This window comes from Salvelinus sp. IW2-2015, linkage group LG20 (assembly GCF_002910315.2).
Source record: "Salvelinus sp. IW2-2015 linkage group LG20, ASM291031v2, whole genome shotgun sequence".
NCBI lineage: Eukaryota > Metazoa > Chordata > Actinopteri > Salmoniformes > Salmonidae > Salvelinus > Salvelinus sp. IW2-2015.
In genome coordinates this window covers 78,158,457-78,185,201 of record NC_036860.1, presented here as the reverse complement: position 1 = coordinate 78,185,201, position 26,745 = coordinate 78,158,457, and the positions used below count along the sequence as shown (strand labels likewise).

The 26,745-nt window shown below is 43.6% G+C and overlaps 2 protein-coding genes and 1 long non-coding RNA gene across 10 annotated transcripts in view; 1 reads left to right on the top strand and 2 right to left on the bottom strand.

The window, feature by feature from the left end:
* LOC111981427 (apolipoprotein L3) overlaps positions 1-15,198 on the top strand; it is a 47,058-nt gene extending 31,860 nt beyond the window's left edge. The window contains exons 1-5 of one of the 8 annotated variants that reach the window (XM_024012681.1): positions 10,698-10,831; positions 11,882-11,978; positions 13,029-13,625; positions 13,934-14,059; positions 14,157-15,198. In XM_024012681.1, the coding sequence (XP_023868449.1) occupies positions 11,947-11,978; positions 13,029-13,625; positions 13,934-14,059; positions 14,157-15,126 (1,725 nt within the window). In that variant the 5' untranslated portion in view covers positions 10,698-10,831; positions 11,882-11,946 and the 3' untranslated portion in view covers positions 15,127-15,198. Of the gene's footprint in view, positions 1-10,697; positions 10,832-11,881; positions 11,979-13,028; positions 13,626-13,933; positions 14,060-14,156 lie in introns of those variants that run through there. The other 7 variants (XM_024012686.1, XM_024012683.1, XM_070449684.1 and 4 more) reach the window with 7 other exon arrangements.
* Positions 14-1,144, bottom strand: LOC111980127 (GTPase IMAP family member 4-like). The gene is made up of 2 exons (XM_070433688.1): positions 962-1,144; positions 14-852 (listed from the first exon to the last, which is right to left on the bottom strand). The coding sequence occupies exons 1-2, from the start codon at positions 1,023-1,025 to the stop codon at positions 14-16; spliced, it is 903 nt and encodes a 300-aa protein (XP_070289789.1). The 5' UTR covers positions 1,026-1,144.
* Positions 15,199-20,709: 5,511 nt separating the features above from the next.
* LOC111981401 (uncharacterized) lies at positions 20,710-26,726 on the bottom strand. Its single transcript, XR_002879588.3, has 2 exons — positions 26,453-26,726; positions 20,710-20,813 (listed from the first exon to the last, which is right to left on the bottom strand). It is a non-coding gene; the product is annotated as an uncharacterized lncRNA (long non-coding RNA).
* Positions 26,727-26,745: the final 19 nt, after the last annotated feature.

The following is a 26,745-nucleotide window of genomic DNA, read 5'->3' as shown; positions in this document are numbered from 1 at the left end:
TAGGTATAGTGTTTTACTCACTGTCTGATTTCTCATCTGTGTATCTCCTCCTCCCTCTCTGCTGTCTCGTGGACTCCTCTGTGGCCTCCCCTCCGTCCCCTTGCACCTCCTCTGTCTCCTCCTCCATCTCCAGCTCTCTCAAAGCCTCCTTGACCCTCCTCAGATCCTCCTCTCTCTCCCTGTCCTCCTCCTGGTGCCTCCTCTCCTCCTCCTTCTCCTTCTCCCTGGCCTCCTCCAGTACCTCCTCGCTGGAGAGCAACTCCCCTCTGTTCTTGGCYACCATGTTGTCCAGCTTCTCCAGTAGCTCCGCCACGGCATCGTGGCCCTTCCTGGACCTGCCATACAGGGCATGATAGCGGCCCCCACATCGCTCCACCAGGCACTGGAGCTCCTCGCTTTCCTCYACCTCCTCCTCTAAGGTGGCATCCTTCAGCCGCCCACCCTTCACCGTGAACAGCACCACAGTATGCCCCCAAGCCCGCTCCCCCAACAGYGCCACATGCTCCTCGGCCGCCTGCCGCTCCCGTCTGGWAAAGGAGAASGAGAGGGGCACCACCAGGAGCACGGCGTGGGGGCCWGGCTGGCACAGTGACACGCCYCGGACRATCTCCCTCCGGACCCCCAGAGAGGAGCCCCTGGAGGGGAACCACTCCCAACCAGGCGTGTCCACCACCGTCACCTGCCTCTCGGCCACCTCTCTTTGCCGCTTTACCGCCTCCCTTGTTTTCACCCCCACCGCGTCAAACACCTCACTGCCCAGTATGGCGTTGCCCACAGCACTCTTCCCTGCCTCTCGCTCTCCGATCAGGATTATTCGCAACCCTGAGACCACAGAAAGAGGGACTGCTTGGCCTGTAACAAGTATCACATCAAGCTACATTAATGTACAGAATAACACAATTCAATTGTATTGCATTTTCACTTCCTGTTTCCCATACGCCAGGATAGATCAAAAACTGACCTGGTTGAGAATCTGAGGACTTTCCAGTTTCTTCCATTTCCACCATGACCTCCTCTGAATCCATGTTAAAACCACTGTTTATCACTGTTGTATGATAACACAACCAGTGCTTTCAAAGTATACAGTAGCTATTTTGTTAAAGGAAGAATATCTTTCCCACTCGTCTCCCCTCCCGGGACACTTTGTTGTCTGAATGGCTTATGGTCTATAGCCACCCTCTGCTAATCATTCTTTACAGCCCCTTTTACTGTACCGGGGATCCAAAGTTCACAGTGGGACTGCCTGCATGTTCGCACAGCTAGATAACACTACCTTGGCAGGAATCAACAGTCTGGCTGTGACCTTGCCCCAAGCGATACTGCATGGGAACACAGCTTCTTTATTGTGCCTGAGGAAGACTTGAAACTTTTGGAGATAAGGGAAATGGTGCTGATGAGTTAGGAGTTGTTTCTGGACAGGGCYCTGGAGATAATGAAACAGACTCACCACACATATTTCTGACAGCAAGATTACATGTGAGAGCTCCTCCTTAGTATGTATGAAAGTCACAGCCTGAATTTAAAATGGATTACATTTAGATTTTTCTGGTCACTGGCCTACACACAATACCCCAAAATGTCAAAGTGGAATTATGTTAATTTGAATGTTTTAATCCAAATCATTGCAAAATGAAAGAGCCTCGCAATATTGTATGAGTCAATAGGTATTCACAATCTCTCCTTTGCTTATAGGGAAAAGCCAAATTAGAAGTGACATTCCACAGATAAATTCGATAAATTAGTTCTAAACAAGTAATTAGTTGCAAATGGATTACTCTGTGTGCATAAAAAGTGTTTAGACTTACCTTCAATATTTTTATTTTTTAATTACTTCCTAATCTTCTGTACCCTACACATAAATATCGTAATGGTCTCTGCTCAATGTATCGAGATACGGTTGGTTTCGAGTAGTATCAACCCCTTAATGCGGGACGTGTACCAACCTCCACAAAGAAGGCGCAACTCTATTGGTAGAATGGGTAAAAGAAAAGCAAGACATTAATATCCATGGATGAAGTCGTTATTAATTACATCCTTTGGTAGTGTATCATACACCCAGTCACTCTGAGCTACAGGAGTAACTCAGTTGCCGGATGAGGAGAACCGCTCCAGACTTTACACCATGATGGTCCAGATGGCTCGACTTTATTAAACAGTATTAGAGTTGATCGGCTGTGATTAGGAGAATAACTGAGATGGATCAACAACATTGTATTACTACACGAATATAACCTAGAATTGAACAGTGAGAAGAAAGGAAGTCTGTACATTTAATACATGCATCTGTCGCAACAAGGCACTAAAGTAACACTGCGAAAAACCATGTGGCAAAGCAATTCACTTTTTGTCGTGATACAGTGGTTACATTTGGAGGTAATCATCTCAATACAACACATTACTGAGTACCACTCTCCATATTTTCAAGCATAGTGATGCATCATGTTATGGGTATGCTTGTAATCGTTAAGGACTGGGGAGTTTCTCAGGATAAAAAAGAAACRGGATGGAGCTAAGTACAGGCAAAATCCTAGAGGAAAACCAGGTTCAGTCTGCTTTCCACCAGACACTGGGCGAGGAATTCACTTTTCAACAGGACAATGACCTAAAACACAGTTACAGTTTTGACTTAAATCTACTTGAAAATCTATGGCAAAACCTGAAAATGGTTGCCTAGCAATGATAAACAACCAATTTGACAGAGCTGAATAACTTGGAAAAGAATAATGGGCAAATGTTGCACAATCCAGGTGTGGAAAGCTCTTAGGGACTTACCCAGAAAGACACAGCTGTAATCGGTGCCAAAGGTGTTTCTACAAAGTATTGATTCAGGGGTGTGAATACTTATGTAAATTAGATATTTCCGTATTACATTTTCAATACATTTGCAAAAGTGTCTTAGAACATGTTTTCACTTTGTAATTATGGGGTATTGTGTGTAGATGGGTGAGAAAAAATATATTTAATACATTTKGAATTCAGGCTGTAACTGTATGTTTAATCTTTGGCAGATAAAATCAGCGACTGGAATGGGCTGAGATGAGAGGTAAACCTTAATTTTTGAGAAAAAATATAWAATTTTCACAGTTAAACGCATTCCGAAGGGTATATCATATGTGACCATAATTTGCCTATTGTAATAGGTTATGAAAATGTAGTGGGTTAATATTTTATATATACACCTTACATTCAACCCATAATTAAAAAATGCAATTACTATGTTAACGAACTCTATTAAATGTTTTTCTGACTATGCAAGAAACTACAGTTGCGTTACAGTAACAGGCAATCAAGAAACATCTGAGAATGGAATTCTAAATACAAGTGCATTTAATKACTTTGYTAAATGGATTGACATATAAGGCATAAGTTTAAGTTAAAAAGMATTAACAAGCATTACACACGTTATTCTAGGCATGATCAGAGGGAGARTGAGAACGACAAAACCATAGCCTGAAATGCCATGCCCCATGAGTCCCTGGGGTGGAGATAGAATTTTATTTGTATTTATTTAACCTTTACCAGGCAAGTCAGTTAAGAACAAATTCATATTTACAATGACGGCTTACCCCGGCCAAACCCTAACCTGGACGAYGCTGGGCCAATTGTGTKCCGCCCTATGGGACTCCCAATCACAGTCGGTTGTGATAAAGCCTGGAATTGTAAATAAAAGGAACAAGTAATTAAAGAGCGGCAGTAATAACAATAGCGAGACTATATACAGGGGTACCGGTACAGAGTCAATGTGCGGGAGCACCGGTTAGTCGAGGGAATTGAGGTAATATGTACATGTAGGTAGAGTTATTAAAGTGACTAACCGGTCACAACAGAGAGTAGGAGCRGTGTAAAGGAGGGGTTGGGGGGGAGCAAATAGTCTGGGTAGCCATTTGATTAGATGTTCAGGAGTCTTATGGCTTGGAGGTAGAAGCTGTTTGAAAKCCTCTTGGACCTAGACTTKGCGCTCCGGTACMGCTTGCCGTGCGGTAGCAGAGAGAACCGTCTATGACTAGGGTGGCTGGCGTCTTTGACAATTTTTAGGGCCTTCCTCTGACACTGCCTGGTATAGAGGTCCTGGATGGCAGAAAGCTTGGCCCCAGTGATGTACTGGGCTGTACGCACTGCCCTATGTAGTGCCTTGTGGTCGGAGGCCAAGCAGTTGCCATACCAGGCAGAGATGCAACCAGTCAGGATGCTCTCGATGGTGCAGCTGTAGAACCTTTTGAGGATCTGAGGAGACCATGCCAAATCTTTTCAGTCTCCTGAGGGGGAATAGGTTTTTGTTGTGCCCTCTTCATGACTGTCTTGCTGTGCTTGGACCATGTTAGTTTGTTGGTGATGTGGACACCAAGGAACTTGAAGCTCTCAACCTGCTCCACTACAGCCCCGTCGATGAGAATGGGGCATGCTCGGTCCTCCTTTTCCTGTAGTCCACAATCATCTCCTTTGTCTTGATCATGTTGAGGGAGAGGTTGTTGTTTTGCCACCACACAGCCAGGTCTCTGACCTCCTCCCTATAGGCTGTCTCGTCAATGTCTGGGATCAGGCCTACCACTGTTGTGTCATCTGCAAACTTAATGATGGTGTTGGAGTTGTGCCTGGCCGTGCAGTCATGAGTGAACAGGGAGTATAGGAGGGGACTGAGCATGCACCCCTGAGGGGCCCCAGTGTTGAGGATCAGCGTGTGGATGTGTTGTTACCTACCCTTACCACCTGGGGGCGACCCATCAGGAAGTTCAGGACCAGTTGCAGAGGGAGGTGTTTAGTCCCAGGGTCCTTAGCTTATTGATGAGCTTTGAGGGCACTATGGTGTTGAACGCTGAGCTGTAGTCAATGAATAGCATTCTCACATAGGTGTTCCTTTAGTCCAAATCAAAAATATATATATATTGGTCACATACACATGGTTAGCAGATAATTAATGTTAGCAGATAATTAGCCGATAGTTAATGCGAGTGTAGCAAAATGCTTGTGCATTAGTTCCGACTATGCAGTAATATCGAACAGTAATCTAACAATTCACAACAACTACCTTATACACACAAATACACACAAATGTAAAGGCATGAATAGAATATGTACATACAGTGGGGAGAACAAGTATTTGATACACAGCCGATTTTGCAGGTTTTCCTACTTACAAAGCATGTAGAGGTCTGTCATTTTTATCATAGGTACACTTCAACTGTGAGAGACAGAATCTAAAACAAAAATCCAGAAAATCACATTGTATAATTTTTAAGTATTTAATTTGCATTTTCTTGCATGACATAAGTATTTGATACATCAGAAAAGCAGAGATTAATATTTGGTACAGAAACCTTTGTTTGCAATTACAGAGTTCATACGTTTCCTGTAGTTCTTGACCAGGTTTGCACACACTGCAGCAGGATTTTGGCCCACTCCTCCATACAGACCTTCTCCAGATCCTTCAGGTTTCGGGGCTGTCGCTGGGCAATACGGACTTTCAGCTCCCTCCAAAGATTTTCTATTGGGTTCAGGTCTGGAGACTGTCTAGGCCACTCCAGGACCTTGAAATGCTTCTTACCGAGCCACTCCTTAGTTGCCCTGGCTGTGTGTTTCGGGTCGTTGTCATGCTGGAAGACCCAGCCACGACCCATCTTCAATGCTCTTACTGAGGGAAGGAGGTTGTTGGCCAAGATCTCGCGATACATGGCCAAATCCATCCTTCCTCAATACAGTGCAGTCGTCCTGTCCCCTTTGCAGAAAAGCATCCCCAAAGAATGATGTTTCCACCTCCATGCTTCACGGTTGGGATGGTGTTCTTGGGGTTGTACTCATCCTTCTCTTCCTCCAAACACGGCGAGTGGAGTTTAGACCAAAAAGCTATATTTTTGTCTCATCAGACCACATGACCTTCTCCCATTCCTCCTCTGGATCATCCAGATGGTCATTGGCAAACTTCAGACGGGGCTGGACATGCACTGGCTTGAGCAGGGGGACCTTGCGTGCACTGCAGGATTTAATCCATGACGGCGTGGTGTGTTACTAATGGTTTTCTTTGAGATTGTGGTCCCAGCTCTCTTCAGGTCATTGACCAGGTCCTGCCGTGAGTTCTGGGCTGATCCCTCACCTTCTTCATGATCATTGATGCCCCACGAGGTGAGATCTTGCATGGAGCCCCAGACCGAGGGTGATTGACCGTCATCTTGAACGTCTTCCATTTTCTAATAATTGCGCCAACAGTTGTTGCCTTCTCACCAAGCTGTTTTTCTATTGTCCTGTAGCCCATCCCAGCCTTGTGCAGGTCTACAATTTTATCCCTGATGTCCTTACACAGCTCTCTGGTCTTGGCCATTGTGGAGAGGTTGGAGTCTGTTTGATTGAGTGTGTGGACAGGTGTCTTTTATACAGGTAACGAGTTCAACAGGTGGAGTTAATACAGGTAATGAGTGGAGAACAGGAGGGCTTCTCCAAGAAAAACTAACAGGTCTGTGAGAGCCGGAATTCTTACTGGTTGGTAGGTGATCAAATACTTATGTCATGCAATAAAATGCAAATTAATTACTTAAAAATCATACAATGTGATTTTCTGGATTTTTGTTTTAGATTCCATCTCTCACAGTTGAAGTGTACATATGATAAAAAGTACAGACCTCTACATGCTTTGTAAGTAGGAAAACCTGCAAAATTGACAGTGTATCAAATACTTGTTCTCCCCACTGTATAAATATATGGATGAGCGATGGCGTGCGGCATAGGCAAGATACAGATGGTATATAATACAGCATATACATATGAGATGAGTAATGTGGGATATGTAAACATTAATAAAGTGGCGTTATTTAAAGTGACTAGTGATACCTTTATTAAGTCCATTTATTTAAGTGGCAAGTGATTTGAGTCTGTATGTTGGCAGCAGCCTCTCTGTTAGTGATGGCTTTAACAGTCTGATGGCCTTGAGATAGAAGCTGTTTTTCAGTCTCTCGGTCCCAGCTTTGATGCACCTGTACTGACATCGCCTTCTGGATGATAGTGGGTGAACAGGCAGTGGCTCGGGTGGTTATTGTCCTTGATGATCTTTTTGGCCTTCCTGGGACATTTTGGTGAGAAAGAGCAGTGTGGAGTGCAACAGAGATTGCATCATCTGTGGATCTGTTAGGGCGGTATGCAAATTGGAGTGGGTCTAGTGTTTCTGGGATAATGGTGTTGATGTGCCTTTCAAAGCACTTCATGGCTACAGACGTGAGTGCTACGGGTTGGTAGTCCTTTAGGCAGGTTACCTTAGTGTTCTTGGGCACAGGGATATGGTGGTCTGCTTTAAACATGTTGGTATTACAGATTTGGAAGGGATGAGGTTGAAAATGTCAGTGAAGACGCTTGCTAGTTGGTCAGCGCATGCTCGCAGTACACGTCCTGGTAATCCGTTTGGCCCTGCGGCCTTGTGAATGTTGACCTATTTAAAGGTCTTACTCACATCGGCTGCAGAGAGCATGGTCACACAGTTGTCATGAACAGCTGGTCCTCTCATGCATGTTTYAGTGTTATTTGCCTCGATGCGAGCATAGAAGTAGTTTAGCTCGTCTGGTAGGCTCGTGTCACTGGGCAGCTTGCGGCTGTGCATCCCTTTGTAGTCTGTAATGGTTTGCAAGCCCTGCCATATCCGACGAGCATCGGCGCCGATGTAGAACGATTTGATCTTAGTCCTGTATTGACTGTTTGCCTGTTTGATGGTTCGTCGGAGGGCATAGCGGGATTTCTTATAGCTTCCGKGTTAGAGTCCCACTCCTTGAAATAGGATTACTGTTGAGTTAACTTCCAACCAGATATCAAACCTACATGATGTAAAGACAACAGAACCTCTGCATCGTAGAAGTGTGACAAAATGGGGGGTTGGCAAGAGCATCACATAGAATGCTGAATTCCTAAGACAATACAAAGAATTTCAGGGGCTAGACCACCCTACAACAACCTACAAAACCAATCAGTTATAGTATTGTTGTAATTTCATCCATCAGTTTTGACTTTCTTATTACATATCTACAGTATATGAGTAAAAGGGGCATATCTGTTCGGTATGTCTGGGCGTTGGTACACAGAGAACCCAGCTTTATGGTATTAGTAGGAAGAGAGTAGGAGTTGKGGAGTGGTCTGCCAGCCCAGCACCAGCTTAAAGCAGGGGAGCTGAATCAGATGGTGGTATTGGAAGACTTCCCAGTCAAAGTGCTTTTTCAATCCAATCCATTTAGTTTAGCAATGTGTCACCACCAAAGCAGTGTGGTGCGAACATGCTGGGGAATTCCAATGTGAGAGCAGGGCCCATATTTAATCTCCCTGAACCCAGTGCCTTGTGGAGGAAAAATGAAGCACAGAGACATGTAATTTAGAGACACAGGGAAATATGCMGTATTTACAGGGGAATATTGAACCTCACTCTCTAGACTGACCAGGTGAATCCAGGTGAAAGCCATGATCCCTAGGGCTCCCGAGTGGTGCAGCGGTCAAAGGCACTACATCTCAGTGGAAGAGGCATCACTACAGTCCCTGGTTCGAATCCAGGCTGCATCACATCYGACTGTGATTGGGAGTCCCATAGGGCAGTGCACAATTKGCCCAGCGTTGTCTGGGTTTGGCCAGGGTAGGCCGTCATTGTAAATAAGAATTTGTTCTTAACTGACTTTCCTAGTTAAATAAAAAAWATATATATATTGATGTCATCTGTTAAATTAATTTCAATCAGTGGAGATAAAGGGGAGGAGACAGGTTAAAGAAGGATTTTTAAGCCTTSAGACAATTGAGACATGGATTGTGTATGTGTGCCATTCAGAGGGTGAATGGATAAGACWAAATATTTAAGYRCCTTTGAACAGGGTATGGTAGTAGGTGCCRGGCMCACCTGTTTGAGTRTGTCAAGAACTGCACCTCTGCTGKKTTTTTTACACTCAACAGTTTCTYGTGTGTATCAACATGCTCCACCACCCAAAGGACATCCAACCAACTTGACACAACTATGGGAAGCATTGGAGTCAACATGGGCCAGCATCCCTGTGGAATGCTTTCGACACCCTGTCCCGCTGAATTGAGGCTGCTCCAAGGGCAAAAGGGGGTGCAACTCAATATTAGGAAGGTGGTCCTAATGCTTCRTACACAGTGCATATACTGTAATCTAGTCATGGCTCATCCTATATAACTACTGCTGTACACACATTTTCTATTCATATACTGTCCATACTGTCTAGACACACCATCATATACATAGATATTTATATTCTGGACTCTAACATTGCTCGTTCTGATATATATATAATTCCTTTTTCGGGTTTGTGTGTATTGTTCTGTATTGTTAGGTATTACTGCACTGTTGGAGCTAGAAACATAAGCATTTTACTGCACCTGCGATAAAATAGGCAAAATATGTGTAAGCAACCTATACAATTTGATTTGATTGAGGTGGGATAAATGGAAAGAAACTATCAAATCAGAAACTCTTTGATCCATCGCTGGCCAATTTGGTTGCAGGTATAATAATAAAAACATCCAACATGCATAAAAATGAATCCATGAGTGAGTTAATGGTTTAATGGTTATTATCGGCTCAAACAGAGAACAAATTTCGCTTTGACTTACACATAACACATGAAACAAGAAACACATTTGAACTATCCTTTGACACTCATCATCAGACTCATTTGATTCTTTCTGGATGATTCTATGCATATTAATGAAGGCTATGTGTTCATCACAAACAAGCAYAGAGGTATATGATCACAAMACTACAACCTCTAGGATCATATGCTTTACGCAAGTCACTCAGGTTGTTGCCATGCCCCMTCTTGTGGCAGGGCGAAGATACTGCAGTAACTTTTAGCATGACAGTCATATCTCTTTCATAAACAACATAAACGTATATCAGACGTTTTTTAAACATGGAAAAATAAARGCCACTTACAGACCTAGTCCTGAWTCCTGCATTTCAACGGACCCTATAACTAAAATGCAGGTATCAGGTCTGTGTGAAAGGTTCTCAGCTTTTTTACAGGTAAATTCATTMACTTTTCCATTGTTTAACTAATTTGAACTGCAAACAGCCCCCATGCAACACTACCCACCCCTCCCAATTTGCCAGTTACCCASTGATATAAAARGGTWACACCTGGTARAATAAGTGGTAAATAAGGCACTGTTAGAAAGGGTAATATTTAGGACTTTATTAAGATCCCCATTAGCCGATGTCAGTGGTGACAGCTAGTCGTACTGGGGTCTGACACATAACGAAAAAGACATTACAGACGAAAGACTTTACAATTGACATACATCTAAAACATCAACATGTACTCCGCACGTGTGTTCATCTATCAGTTACCCATACATGTCAGTACATACACACAAAAGTAGGCCACGTGAGTGAGAGGCGTTGTGCCATGAAATGTTGCTTTAATTGTTTTTTTTAAACCAGGTTTGCTGTTCACTTGCTTTACATGAGATATAAACATTACCTTATATTTATTTTACAGGTAACATACCACAAATGTCTGAAATGGTTACTACATGTGTCAGCTACCCTCTGAAGTCGCTAGTGTTTTACAGAACATTTCATTTAGTCTCGCCATCCTTCCAAATAAAACTTTAAAATTAATTTACAAAAAWAAGCCACAATATTGTTCCACGCAACAGATTTGTTTACTAAAGGATTTGCTCTGTTTTGGGCGTTWCTTTCTCGCCATTCAAAGGAGTGGTGGTGACGTGTCCAAGCGTTCTTATCATAGCTCAATGGGTCCAAGTTGAGTTTGGAAGTTTTGAAGTAAAAGGGAAACGAAACTGAGAAGACAACATTCCGGTGTAGGGAGACTGAACAGCATTCACCCTCTTTGTCGAGGTGAGTGAGCTTTATACATCCATATTTCTTTACACAAATCAAACAGTTGAAACAATAACAAMGCGTTTTACCCGCCCCTGTTTCAGCTAAAAACTGAGGTATGGAATTGGAGATTGTAATCACTCTTAAATTCACAGACAGACCTATGGATGCAAGGACTGACCATCCATGATATCAAAATTATAGTTTTAACTAACGTTATGTATTAAAGGTATAGTGTTTGTTTACATTTACTCTGTTTGTAAACATTGGAGTAAAACAAGCTTATATTTTGGGTTTTGATGGGGTACAAGAGTTGAACTAAACTAATGAGGCAGTAAGTTATATTCTTCAAGAGATAATGGGTACATAAGGCTATCGTTTCTTTATAAATCCACCGTAGAAGTATCATACTCTGCCTCTGACAAGAGCCCTGAGAAAAAATGTTTCTGAACATGCCCGAACCAAGGCTCATTTGTTGGTAGCAAGCCTTGCAGACACGGCTAAAGACGACACCCAGGTTATAGTTAACACTCAAAATGAAAAAAATAGACTATACAGCCAGAGTCTACCGAACAGCTTTAGAATGAGACTAAACGTCATAGGCACAGGCTCGTTCATGGTTTTGAGCAAGAAATTGACTGTCAGGAGATACATGGACTTGACATGGGGAGAGTCATTGTGGAAGGTTTTGAAACCTGTTGTCCTTGTTCTGTACTGTGAAGTTAATCCGAATATGTGTAGCCTATATTGATTTATTTTATTTGAAGTTATAATATTAGGATATTGTGATATTTGTTCTACTACTACATTGATTCGGGTCTTGTAAACCCCCCAGCTGAGTGTGTGTTTATATGCATATGGYCGGTGTTCTGCAGTGACGTCTGGAATTGTTGCTGTACACTGATGTCTAGAAAATTAGGCTCTCGCGCTCACTGTGTTCCGGGACCTCCCGATGTACAAATTAATCACTGTTTGCCCGTGTAGCTATGTGATGCATGTGAATCCTGTTTCTACATTTATATCAGAATAGAAATGTAATGGCTGTGTTTTTAAAATTGTATTATCCAGTTACATTGGACATGCCATGGGGACAAGGCAACACTGTTCAGTAACGATATCAACCAAACCAGGAAATGTCCAAACACAGGGAGAGCGTCATGTCACGGTGAGACTATTAAAACCAGTTAATTGTAACTAAATGTAATCGAAAACGTCAACTTAATCCCAAAATGTAATCATAAGGGCCATAAAAAATAACTAGTAATGCTGCATTTTCAGGACACAAGCTCAAGTTCACAGTACAAATATGAAATATTTTTATGATGCATTTCCTATTCAACAAAATCGTATGAATATGGCTTGAAATTACATATGCTTTCTAAATATAGCATAATCATATTWTAAAATAACTAACTATAAGATTTCACCTTCCTTATAACTGTAAATTACATATTTTGTATGTTTAGTGTTAGAGAAAATGCATATTTTTGCAAGGTCTCTCTTTATCAAACTGTCTGCTGTAGCTTGGCATCCTGAACTTGTTAGGAACTCCCCTTTCATATCATATCAATCCTGGCCCTCTATGACAAACGGACCGTTTAAAAAGTATTTTTTTAATCTATGAATTATTTTAGATTTATGGCTATTATTTTATCTCTGAATGTGCTACCACGATGAAACCACTCTCTCTTAACGATTGCAGGCATGTGCTTTGTCAGTGGCTGTGRTGTAGGGTTCAGGGGTTGATGGACAGTCGGAAGAGTGAATTAAATGGTAGGAGGGACATCCTAGCTTCAAGTGGTTTCAGTTTTCTCATCCTCCTTTCTCATCCTACATCACACAGGCTCAGACTGTGTCTGTGGGAACCAGGGCTGTTGCTCAATGCAAGCCATTTCAATCTACGGTGTCCACAGATCGATTTATAAGCAAAAATGTTGGTCGGAACTAGAACCTAAACAGGGGACCTTACATCTAAGAGGTTTAATAACTGGGGCAGAAAGGAGAGTGTTGCTGGGCTACTTTAAATTGACAACAGAGGGCAGTGTTGACAAAGAATCCAAGGTACTCAATAAAGGCAGTTCAAAAGGTTAAAGTTGGTGGATAAAAGGTTAAAGTTGGTGGATAGGCACTCTGTATCTACAACTTTGTAATTTTATATACTGATTATCCTGAATTCAATAGTAAAGCTCCTGACTGAAGMCTACTTTTCTTCCAGATCAGAGTTAACAAGGGAGCACTTGGGCCAGTACATCTCAAACACCCTCAGCCACATTCACACAGTGAGGGAGTTCTGTGACAGACATTCCAAATGGGCCCTTCAGAGGGAGACAGAACTAGAAATGATGAGGGACATCAAGGAGAGGGCAGACAGAATTGACCTTAAGTTCGACCATGTCCGTAACTCAGAGACCAAGGCCAAGGCGTTTGGGGAGTTCGTATGGAGCGGTCTGACCCAGGGGACTGCAGACAGTAGGCGTGAGGAGCTGGAGAAGGAGCTGGGGGCTGTACTAAAGGACACTCTGGGAGGCCTGGAGAAGCTGGATTACTTCCTGCATGCTGTGGAGTGTCTGGCGGTCACCTGTCTGTTGGTGTTTGAGGAGAACAGGTTCCTCTGTCTGCCTCAGGGGACGAGCCCTGCCAGTGTTCAGGCTGTCATCACTACTGCCAGRATATCCTGCCCTCTCCTCATCCACTTTAAGAGGGATGCTAAGTCATTCTTTATGCCCAGCCTCCTCAATGTAGAGGTGCTGGCCCTCCAGCTGCACAGATACATACAAATCAGCCAGCAGCTCTGTAAAATAATGGAGAAGGGGTAAGTGGAGCTCCTATCACAATTTCTTCAACATTAACTTATGTAATGTTCTTTATTGCCATTTTACAAACACTTTATGTCCATTTTTTCCTTCTAGATTACAGATAAGACAACAGCCTGGGAGTAATCTTAAAACACTGTTTTAATATCATAATTTATATTAGTATAGTTGTACTATTTTTCTTCATTTTTGTCCTTCTCAGATGTGTCATTTGACAAGGTTCTTTGGCTTATGTGATATAATTCAAAATCCACATATAAATGTAATGAATATAATGTAATGTTGAAATTAATATGCATTGTTACAGTAGCTCCAGTCAAATGCTGTTTTGGAAAAATAAGAATGACATCCCTGTGGTCAACCTTGGTGCTGATGTGAGTGAAGAGTCCATACAAAAGATGATGGACCATTTGAATCAGCTGAATGATATCAGGTAAGGTTAGTTTGGTTGTTGTCTTTAAACTTCTGTTGATATTTTTATTTTATTGGTATACAGTAAATAGATGTTGAATCTGTCTCCCCTCTGTCAGGATGGACCAGCACCTCAGACTAACATTCCTGTTCCAAGRGGCTGCTCAGCGCTTCATTGGCCGGTTCAGCCAGCGCCGACCCAGGATGGAGCAGTTTCTRACMGATCTGGAGGAAAATGCTGTGCAGCTGGACAGGATGAAGCTGGGGGCTAAGATCTCCAGTGTGGCAGGCAGCTCAGTGGGGGTGGCTGGAGGGATCCTATCCATAGTGGGCTTAGCTCTGACCCCTGTCACTGCTGGGCTGTCACTGGCTCTCACCATTGCAGGGGTCAGCCTGGGKGTCACCAGTGGGGTCAACAGTTTAGCCACTGGTATCACAGAGATGAAGGTCAATAGCATCCATGAGAAGAAAGCCAGAGAAGTCTTCCAGAATTTCATGGAGGACGTGGAGAGTCTCCAGGAGTCTCTGGAGGATGTGGCCAGGAATATAGAGCCCATCTTGGGGCAGAGCAGGGTGGACGGCGTGCTGGGGGCAGGGAAGGTGATTGCCACAGCCGGGGCCATTGGAAAAGGCATCGACTCCATAGTGGACTGTGCCTCGGCTCTGAGTGTTAAGGCCCTTGCAAAGGAAGATCTGATTGCAAGCGCTGGTAAATTGGCGCTCCAGGAAGGCAAAGCAGCACGAAACCTGCCCAAGCTAGCAGGGGACATCCCAGACATTGGACAGGTGGCCAAAGGCACCCCACTAGCCCTCTCCAGCTCGGCACGGGCTGGTTTTATCACTCTCAACGCCCTCTTCATTGGCCTGGATGTTTTCTTCATCTGTAAAGACAGTGTGTGCTTGGCCAAAGGCAGCAAGAGTGAGTTCTCCCAGCTCATTCGTGCCAGAGCGGCCTTGTGGCGCACAGAGCTAGACTCCTGGCAGAGGATCTACGACTCGCTGTGTAGAGGAATTTGGAAGTTCAGGAAGTGCCAGAGAATTTTGGCTCAGCCTTTTTACCCTCCTGGAGGAGAATATTTGTGTCAATAATAAYAGTCCTTGTTTCTGGTGTTCTGAAATACCTTTGTAAAACAATAATTTAATAAATCYTTTTTTAATTGGTCTTTTCTCATTCATCATCATTTAATACGGGACATCAGAGTGAAGCAGTCTGTAGTCATGTGTACAGCAAGACAAAAGCATTATGTTGTACAACAGAACACAACAAGAACACTCCATATGTTTTACCTGATATTTTCTGCTTCCACACAATTTATTGTAATGGTGATTATAAATAATCCTAAAACATGAGTTCCTTATCTGTAATCCTATATGTACAGAAAGTGTTAAATCCCTTGCCCATGTCATTTATCTCTGGACTTTGGCCTGGAAGAGGAATCACTTCTCAAAATGTTGCATACAAGGAAACAAAAGCAGGAGGACACACATAGGACAGCCTGAGAGGCAATAGCTTTTTACAGCCAGTGTCTTGCCCCAGTGTAGCCTTGGCAACAGTCAAGTGTGGTAATCAAAGGCAGCTATATATACACACACACACACACACACACACACCTACCTTGTGATAATCAGAGCTATTTTCAGAAGTAGTAGGGATAGCGGCTTTAATGATTCATATGCACATTAATAACAGAAAATCATGCAAATGTATCATTCATTCAAAACATGCAGAATAATGTGAATACTGTGTTGTATGCATGCAGATAAGTTCTATCAAACAGTAACAATGTTCTATCAAACAGTAACGAGCCAGTAATGATACATTTCTGTCCAGTTCAGTTCAGAGATACCTAAAACTGATGATACAGTATTTGTCCATGGACATCAGGACCGGCCCTATCCTTTTTGGGGCCTTAAGATTTTGTTGGGCCCCACCTCGCATRCAAAACATTTTAGTGGTCCCCCTCTTGCGGCTGAGGGGAAAATTTAAGTTTTATAGTAAATGACTTGCAATTCTACACATTTTTCCATGGGGAGTAGCGAAATTCTTGCATTTTTAATGCAAGCTTTATGCAATTCTAAACATTTTGCCATGGGGCAGAGAGAACAAATGTGAAGTTTTACAGCAACTTTCCTTCAATTCTATCCAATTTGCCATGGGGTGGAGAGAAATGTTTTCCATTTTAAAGCTAATCTCYTGTAATTCTACACATTTTGMCAAGACTTATGCCATGTTAATGATATCTGAGTGAGAGTGATTAACAAAATCAATGAGGGCCCCATGGAGGTCAGGGCCCCTGGGCACATGCCCTGCGTGCCCGGTGGGTTTTCAGMCATGATTACCACAAGTTAAGATAGCTGGCTAGCCTAATTTACCAATCTAAAAATTGTTTGCTGACATGGCTAATTTGGTTGATAGTTAGTGACTGACATAAGAAAACCGCTGCTGATGCACAACCAAATTTCAAAATTGCACCTAGTGTATTCTTCTATTAACTCTCAACACAATGTTTTTGGGTCGGGGGCCCCCTAAGAGACTTATGCCTGGATGTGGCCCTGATGGACATGGACAATTATATTGGCAGTCCATATTAAAAATAAATAGTGGAAGATATGAATGTATTTTGGACTGTAATAGGTATAAAGTTAATCAGGAACTCAGGAACTCAGCAAGGTCTGCTTTCCACACCTGCTGTTGAACCACAAGATGTGTAAGTACAATGTATTTTTACATTCCATTCTTTATCGTTTACACACATTGAATAAATACTGGCAGACATAGAGTATATATTGTTTGTCTCATTTGACAACTGATGGGCATATTTAGGCATCACATAAAACAACTTTCTCAGTGAGTACTTTAGGTATAGTATAGTGTTTACTCACTGTCTGATTTCTCATCTGTGTATCTCCTTTTCTGCCATCTCGTGGACTCCTCTGTGGCCTTCTCTYCCTCCCCTGTCTCCTCCATCTCCAGCTGACCCTCCTCAGCCCCTCCTCTCTGTCCCTGTCCTCCTCCTGGTGCCTCCTCTCCTACTTCTTCCTGACCTCCTCCAGGATTGCTGCGGACAATCTCCCTCCAGACCCCCAGAGAGAAGCCCCTGGAGGGGAACCTCTCCCAACCAGGCATGTTCACCACTGTCACCTGCCTCTCGGCAACCTTACCCTGCCTTCTCACCGCCTTCCTGGTTCTCACCCACACCGTGTCAAACACCCCCTCTGCCCAGGATGGTGTTTCCCACAGCACTCTTCCCCGCCTCTCCGATAAGGATTATTCACAACCCCGAGACCACAGAGAGAGGGAATGCTTGGCTGAAATGAACAAAGAGAATAACAATTATACTTTATTGCATATCTCTTTAACAAACCTTTTCTCACAGTATTATAGCTGTGAATGAAAATCACTCATGAGATCATTACAATCRTTGTATTGAGAGACAGTTTATCTGACTGCAGTGTGTGTTTTCACTTCCTGTTTCTAGTTTTGCCAGGATTGATCAAAAACTGACCTGGTTGAGAATGTGATCTTCCAGTGTCTTCCATTTCCACCATGATYTCATCTGAATCCACTGTTTATCATACTTGTATGATATGGCAACACACAACCAGTGCCTTTAAAAATACTCCACTTTCATCAGAACTGAATGTAAACAGTAGCAGTTTTCCCCAGTCATTCCTCTCCCCTCCCATCTTGGGACGTCTTGTCTGAATTGCTTACGGTCTATAGCCATACCCTACTAATCAATCTTTACTGTCCGAGGGATCCAAAGTTCACAGTGGGACTGCTTGAATGTTCATCCAGCTTGACAACACTACCATGGCAGGAAATAACAGTCTGTCTGTGACAGTGCATGGGAACAGCTTCTTTATTGTGCCTGAAGACTCAACTTTTGGACACTGGCTCAGTACCTGATGAATTGGGAGGGGTTGTTTCTGGACAGGGCCCTGGCAATAACGAAACAGACTCACTTATCAGTAGTAACACATCTCTGGCAAACAAGATTAGTAAAGAATGAAGGTCATGTTATGTTTGATTGTTGAAGGTCCATCTCAAACAGCTACATATTCATTCTTTGGCAGATAAATGCATCGACTGGAAGAACCCCTTTACAGTGTATCAGCTTTGACCAGGTGTTTGAGGAGCAGACGGGTGACATGCCTTGGAAGTGTTGGTCAAGTTCTTCAACAGATGATCAGGTCTATATAATTATCAAACTGATATATATACAGTTGAAGTCAGAAGTTTACATACAGTTAGGTTGGAGTCAATAAAACTTGTTTTTCAACCACTCCACAAATCCACAAAAACTATAGTTTTGGCAAATCAGTTAGGACATTTACTTTGTACAAGACACAAGTAATTTTTCCAACAATTGTTTACAGACAGATTATTTCACTGTATCACAATTCCAGTGGGTCAGAAGTTTGCATACACAAAGTTGACTGTGCTTTTAAACAGCTTGGAAAATTCCAGAAAATTGTCATGGCTTTAGAAGCTTCTGATAGGCTAATTGACATCATTTGAGTCAGTTGGAGGTGTACCTGTGGATGTATTTCAAGGCCTACCTTCAAACCCAGTGCCTCTTTGCTTGACATCATGGGAAAATCAAAAGAAATCAGCCAAGACCTCAGAAAAAAAATGATAAAACTCCACAAGTCTGGTTCATCCTTGGGAGCCATTTCCAAACGCCTGACGGTACCACGTTCATCTGTACAAACAATAGTACRCAAGTGTAAACACCATGGGACCACGCAGCCGTCATACCGCTCAGGAAGGAAATGCRTTATGTCTCCTAGAGATGAACGAACGTACCTTGGTGCGAAAAGTGCAAATTAATCCCAGAACAGCAAAGGACCTTGTGAAGATGCTGGAGGAAACAGGTACAAAAGTATCTGTATCCACAGTAAAACAAGTCGTATATTGACATAACCTGAAAGGCCGCTCAGCAAGGAAGAAGCCACTGCTCCAAAACCGCCATAATAAAGCCAGACTACGGTTTGCAACTGCACATGGGGACAAAGATCATACTTTTTGGAGAAATGTCCYCTGTTCTGATGAAACAAAAATAGAACTGTTTGGCCATAATGACCATCATTATGTTTGGAGGAAAAAGGAGGATGCTTGCAAGCCGAAGAATACCATCCCAAACGTGAATCACGGGGGTGGCAGCATCATGTTGTGGGGGTGATTTGCTGCAGGATGGACTGGTGCACTTCACAAAATAGATGGCATCATGTGGATGGAAAATTATGTGGATATATTGAAGCARCATCTCAAGACATCAGTCAGGAAGTTAAAGCTTGGTTGCAAATGGGTCTTCCAAATGGACAATGACCCCAAGCAAACTTCCAAAGTTGTGGCGAAWTGGCTTAAGGACAACAAAGTCAAGGAATTGGAGTGGCCATCACAAAGCCCTGACCTCAATCCTATAGAAAATGTGGGCTGAACTGAAAAAGCGTGTGTGAGCAAGGAGGCCTACAAACCTGACTCAGTTACACCAGCTCTGTCAGGAGGAATGTGACAAAATTCACCCAACTTATTGTGGGAAGCTTGTGGAAGGCTACCTGAAACGTTTGRCCCAWGTTAAACAATTTAAAGGCAATGCTACCAAATACTAATTGAGTGTATGTAAACTTATGACCCACTGGGAATGTGATGAAAGAAATAAAAGCTGAAATAAATCATTCTCTCTATTATTCTGACATTTCACATTCTTAAAATAAAGTGGTGATCCAAACTGACCTAAGACWGGGAATTTGTACTAGGATTAAATGTCAGGAATTGTGAAAAACTGAGTTTAAATGTATTTGGCTAAAGTGTATGTAAACTTCCGACTTCAACTGTATATTGGTAGTAGAAAGGAAACAGTTTTAAAATTCTCCTTTAGTAATACAATTGTAGGCAGAAGTTGGTAAAGTACAGTATATGATAGCTCTCCCCAGGTCTGCAAAATATCTAAGACATCCTGTAACTCATATAGCCTCCCCAGTCCTCCTTGCGTGACTTTCCCTGGCAAAATGTTAATAAATCTAACCTCCCCAACAGCAGCAACCATCTTGTCAGCAATTAAAAGCTCAGAAGTGGGTTTGACCAAAACTTGACCTTTCATCATAAGTATAGGGTCATAACAAGGTGAACGAGTCCAAGCATCTTCTGACAGGTGGCTGTCTTCATCAGGCCTGCGGCAGCCTTGTGTTCTCAGAGCYTCAGCCACGGTGGGGCCCAGACAGGAGTCTAAGCGTAGGCGGTTTCCGCCTTCTGATAGTGTCTGAAGGGCACAACACTCAAAACAGGTGTTAACAGTCTCCTAAAGAGGAGACCTTAAAGTTTATCGTAACACAATTTATTAACCCTTTAAAAAAGGTRTGCGGCCTTGGTTTAACCCCCTTCAGAAGTAATCTTGGACATAGATCAGCAGTCAAATTTATGTAGCTCTGCCCACCAACTACCCAGTAACCATTCACTCAACCTTTATACAGAAAGACCAAGTATCTAAATATACCAGAATACTCAATTACTATCMACAATATATACACTTCACAGATGAGCAGAATAGGAATCCTCATCATGACTCATTTTGATGACGCATGCCTGCTTAGTGATTATTTTTCAGTAAGAAAATAATGATCTCTCCTTTTAGTAGGAGAAAATACAAAATAAATGGAAACAAGAGCCAGTTTGTCAGATCTTTATTTGAATGTAACGAKGGAGTATTTTCTGTGTGATGCAGGCCACCTGGTCACTAGCGCAATTGCCACACCTTAGGGTTCTTGTTCATCTAGAAAAAGAGGACAGGGAGTAGAGAGAAATAAGGGGGAGAGAAAAGGACTTTAAAACCAGTAAACATACATCATCCAGAACATGCAAAATGTATTGTACAAAAACTCAACTATTAATCACATTACTTACAAACCATTAGAATACAATCACATAAATGTTCAGAGACCACTGCCCACACATTGTAATATATACAGTGCTTTGGGAAAGTATTCAGACCTTCACTTTTCCACATTGTAATCTATTTTAGAATAAGGCTGTAACATCATTTCCCCTCCTCAATCTACACACTACACCCCATAATGACAAAGCAAAAACAGGTTTAGACATTTTTGCAAATTTATAAAAAATAAACTGGAATTTCACATGTACATAAGTATTCTGACCCTTCACTCAGTACCTTTGGCAGCGATTACAGCTTTGAGTATGACGCTACAAGCTTGGCACACCTGCATTTGGGGAGTTTCTCCCATTTCTCTGCAGATCCTCTCAAGCTCTGTCAGGTTGGATGGGGAGCGTCACTACACAGCTATTTTCAGGTCTCTAGACTTTCGATCAGGTTCAAGTCCAGGCTCTTGCTGGGCCACTCAAGGACATTCAGAAWGTTGTCCCGAAGCCACTCCTGCGTTGTCTTGGCTGTGCTTAGGGTCGCTGTCCTGTTAGAAGGTGAACCTTTTTCCCAGTCTGAGGTCCTGAGCGCTCTGGAGCAGGTTCTGTACTTTGCTCTGTTCATCTTTCCCTCGATCCTGACTAGTCTACCAGTCCCTGCCCTGAAAAACATCCCCACAGCATGATGCTGCTACCACCATGCTTCACTGTAGGGATGGTACTGGTCAGTTGATGAGCGATGCCTGGTTTCCTCCAGACGTGACGCTTGGCATTCAGGCTAAATAGTTAAATCAGACCAGAGAATCTTGTTTCATATGGTCTGRGAGTCTTTAGGTGMCTTTTGGCAAACTCARWSWSMKYTYWYRTGYSYYTTWCWSWGRRGWGYSYYYYYYYTSKSSMYAWAARMSYSWKWKKKRKAGTGTGTGAGAGGAAAAATTGCAAGATTATGTTATAATACTTTTATTGCATCAAATGGTTGTTTTATGCAACAGAATAGAGTATTGTTAACTATTGTGTGTGTGTTCTACTGAGGAAGGGCCTCTGGGAGAWAACACTGACAGGRGATTTACCATGTCTTTTGGGTGATAAARCCTAAAGASCATYCCAGAGCATGAGTTAAWGTTTCTGTTCTATACCGTACCAGGGAGAGATGGTTCCMGTTTGGAGTCRGAGGGTCAGACACTGGTCTATACAATGAAAACTGTTGACACAGCAGATACTGTCTGCTATGTATTAAAAGTATCTTTCATACAAATCTTAACTTTGTGACCCATTCTATATATCTGTTGTTCGTCATGTAGGTTGAAAGGGGTGTATCTTGGCTATAAAAAAGACCTTTGTACTTTTGTATCGGCGCTCTCAACGGATCATCAGAGATTATAATTTGTCGACCAGCCAATGCTATTGCAAAGCTCTCACTATTAAATATTTAGTTTAAGTATAACTCTGACTTGTGTGATAAGTTTGTCTCTCCTCATTTGATAGTAAAGAAATGAACCACCACAAGTGCTGCAGAGATGGAAGAACCTTCCAGAAGGACAACCATCTCCACAGAGGAACTCCGGAGCTCTGTCAGAGTGGGTTCTTGGTCACCTCCCTGATCAAGGCACATGTCCCCCGATTGCTCAGTTTGGGTTCTTGGTCACCTCCCTGATCAAGGGTTCTTGGTCACCTCCCTGATCAAGGCACATGTCCCCCGATTGCTCAGTTTGGCCAGGCGGCCAGCTCTAGGAAGAGTCTGGTGGTTTCAAACGTCTTCCATTTAAGACTGATGGAGACCACTGTGTTCTTGCGGAACTTCAATGCTGCAGACATTTTTAGGTAYCCTTCCCCAGATCTGTGCCTCGACACAATCCTGTCTCGGAGCTCTACGGACAATTCCTTCAACCTCATGGCTTGGTTTTTGCTCTGACATCCTCTGTCAACTGTGGGACCCTATATAGACATGTGTGTGCGCCTTTCCTAATTATATCTAAATAATTTACCACAGGTGCACTCCAATSAAGTTGTAGAAACATCTCAAGGATGATGACACAGGCCTACCAGATGAGCTAAATAACTTYAATGCTCGCTTTGAGGCAAGTAACACTGAAACATGCATGTGAGCATCAGCTGTTTCGGACGACTTTGTGATCACGCGCTCCGCAGCTGATGTGAGTAAGACCTTTAAACAGGTCAACATTCACAAGGCCAGACGGATTACCAGGACGTGTACTCCGAGCATGCGCTGACCAACTGGCAAGTGTCTTCACTGACATTTTCCACCTTTCCCTGTCTGAGTCTATAATACCAACATGTTTCAAGCAGACCACCATAGTCCATATGCTCAAGGACACTAAGGTAACCTGCCTAAATGACTACCGACCCGTAGCACTCACGTCTGTAGCCATGAAATGCTTTAAAAGGCTGGTCATGGCTCACAAAACCATTGTCCCATTATCCCAGAAACCCTAGACCCACTCCAATATGCATACCGCCCCAACAGATCCACAGATGATGCAAACTCTACTGCACTCCACTGCCCTTTCACACCTGGAAAAAAGGAACACCTATGCAAGAATGCTATTCATTGACAACAGCTCAGCGTTCAACACCATAGCGCCCTCAAAGCTCATCACTAAGCTAAGGACCCTGGGACTAAACATCTCCCTCTGCAACCCGATCCTGGACTTCCTGACGGGCCGCCCCCAGGTGGTAAGGGTAGGTAACAACACATCCGCCACACTGATCCTCAACACGGGGGCCCCTCAGGGGTATGTGCTCAGTCCCCTCCTGTACTCCCTGTTCACTCATGACTGCACGGCCAGGCACAACTCCAACACCATCATTAAGTTTGCCGATGACAACAGTGGTAGGCCTATCACTGACAACGATGAGACAGACTATAGGGAGGTCAGAGACCGTGTGGTGCAAGGACAACAACCTCTCCCTCAACGTGATCAAGACAAAGGAGATGATTGTAGACTACAGGAAAAGTAGGACCGAGCACACCACCATTCTCATCGATGGGGTTGTAGTGGAGCAGGTTGAGAGCAAGTTCCTTGGCGTTCACATCACAAACAAACTAACATGGTCCAAGCACACCAAGACAGTCGTGAAGAGGGCACGACAAACCTATTCCCCCTCAGGAGACTGAAAAGATGTGGCATGGGTTGCATCACTACCTGGTATGGCAACTGCTCGGCCTCCAACCGCAAGGCACTACAGAGGGTAGTGCGTACGGCACAGTACATCACTGGGGTCAAGCTTCTTGCCAACCAGGACCTCTATACCAGGCGGTGTCNTCCCTGATCAAGGCACATGTCCCCCGATTGCTCAGTTTGGCCAGGCGGCCAGCTCTAGGAAGAGTCTGGTGGTTTCAAACGTCTTCCATTTAAGACTGATGGAGACCACTGTGTTCTTGCGGAACTTCAATGCTGCAGACATTTTTAGGTAYCCTTCCCCAGATCTGTGCCTCGACACAATCCTGTCTCGGAGCTCTACGGACAATTCCTTCAACCTCATGGCTTGGTTTTTGCTCTGACATCCTCTGTCAACTGTGGGACCCTATATAGACATGTGTGTGCGCCTTTCCTAATTATATCTAAATAATTTACCACAGGTGCACTCCAATSAAGTTGTAGAAACATCTCAAGGATGATGACACAGGCCTACCAGATGAGCTAAATAACTTYAATGCTCGCTTTGAGGCAAGTAACACTGAAACATGCATGTGAGCATCAGCTGTTTCGGACGACTTTGTGATCACRYGCTCCGCAGCTGATGTGAGTAAGACCTTTAAACAGGTCAACATTCACAAGGCCAGACGGATTACCAGGACGTGTACTCCGAGCATGCGCTGACCAACTGGCAAGTGTCTTCACTGACATTTTCCACCTTTCCCTGTCTGAGTCTATAATACCAACATGTTTCAAGCAGACCACCATAGTCCATATGCTCAAGGACACTAAGGTAACCTGCCTAAATGACTACCGACCCGTAGCACTCACGTCTGTAGCCATGAAATGCTTTAAAAGGCTGGTCATGGCTCACAAAACCATTGTCCCATTATCCCAGAAACCCTAGACCCACTCCAATATGCATACCGCCCCAACAGATCCACAGATGATGCAAACTCTACTGCACTCCACTGCCCTTTCACACCTGGAAAAAAGGAACACCTATGCAAGAATGCTATTCATTGACAACAGCTCAGCGTTCAACACCATAGCGCCCTCAAAGCTCATCACTAAGCTAAGGACCCTGGGACTAAACATCTCCCTCTGCAACCCGATCCTGGACTTCCTGACGGGCCGCCCCCAGGTGGTAAGGGTAGGTAACAACACATCCGCCACACTGATCCTCAACACGGGGGCCCCTCAGGGGTATGTGCTCAGTCCCCTCCTGTACTCCCTGTTCACTCATGACTGCACGGCCAGGCACAACTCCAACACCATCATTAAGTTTGCCGATGACAACAGTGGTAGGCCTATCACTGACAACGATGAGACAGACTATAGGGAGGTCAGAGACCGTGTGGTGCAAGGACAACAACCTCTCCCTCAACGTGATCAAGACAAAGGAGATGATTGTAGACTACAGGAAAAGTAGGACCGAGCACACCACCATTCTCATCGATGGGGTTGTAGTGGAGCAGGTTGAGAGCAAGTTCCTTGGCGTTCACATCACAAACAAACTAACATGGTCCAAGCACACCAAGACAGTCGTGAAGAGGGCACGACAAACCTATTCCCCCTCAGGAGACTGAAAAGATGTGGCATGGGTTGCATCACTACCTGGTATGGCAACTGCTCGGCCTCCAACCGCAAGGCACTACAGAGGGTAGTGCGTACGGCACAGTACATCACTGGGGTCAAGCTTCTTGCCAWCCAGGACCTCTATACCAGGCGGTGTCAGAGGAAGGCCCTACATTTTTTTTGTCAAAGACTCCAGCCACCCTAGTCATAGACGATTCTCTCTGCTACCGCACGGCAAGCGGTACCGGAGCGCCAAGTCTAGGTCCAAGAGGCTTCTAAACAGCTTCTACCCCCAAGCCATAAGACGCCTGAACAGCTAATCAAATGGCTACCCAGACTACTTGCATTGCTGCTCCCCCCCCCTTCTACGCTGCCGCTACGCTCTGTTACTATCTATGCATAGTCACTATAATAACTCTACCTACATGTATATATTACCTCAATACCGGTGCCCCTGTATATAGCCCCGCTATTGTGATTTACTGCTGCTCTTTAATTATTTGTTATTCTTATACATTTTTTTCCAATGGAAACAGAATGCACCTGAGCTCAATTTCGAGTCTCATACCAAATGCTCTGAATACCTAAAAAGGTATTGCTTATTTTTTTTGCAAATAATTCTAAAAACCTGATTTTGTCATTATGGGGTATTGCGTGTAGGGAAAACAGTTAATTAATTTTAGAATAAGGCTGGAATGTAACAAAATGTTAGAAAAAGTGAAGTGGTCTGAATACTTTTCAAATGCCCTGTGAACATAGTACAGGTACCGCATAGTACAATGGTGGCAGTCCTCACCTTCCTCCTCCTCGTCCTCTTCATCATCATCATCATCTTCCTCATCTTCATCTGAGCTGAAGGTCCCGTCAGGCAAGCTATACACCCGAATCACTTGCTGTTGGCAAAAGCACACAATGATGATAWTGACTCTCTGTAAGGAACACTAACATTTCTTGGGCTCTGTGTGCAGACACCGTCAGACAATGGGGGAAATCAACTACAAGTTGCAGAGACAAGTACTAGTCTTTCAAGTCATTGGCAGCGCTCTACAGAAACAGTCAAGGGCATGCTCTGCTCCATGGTCAGCAGTC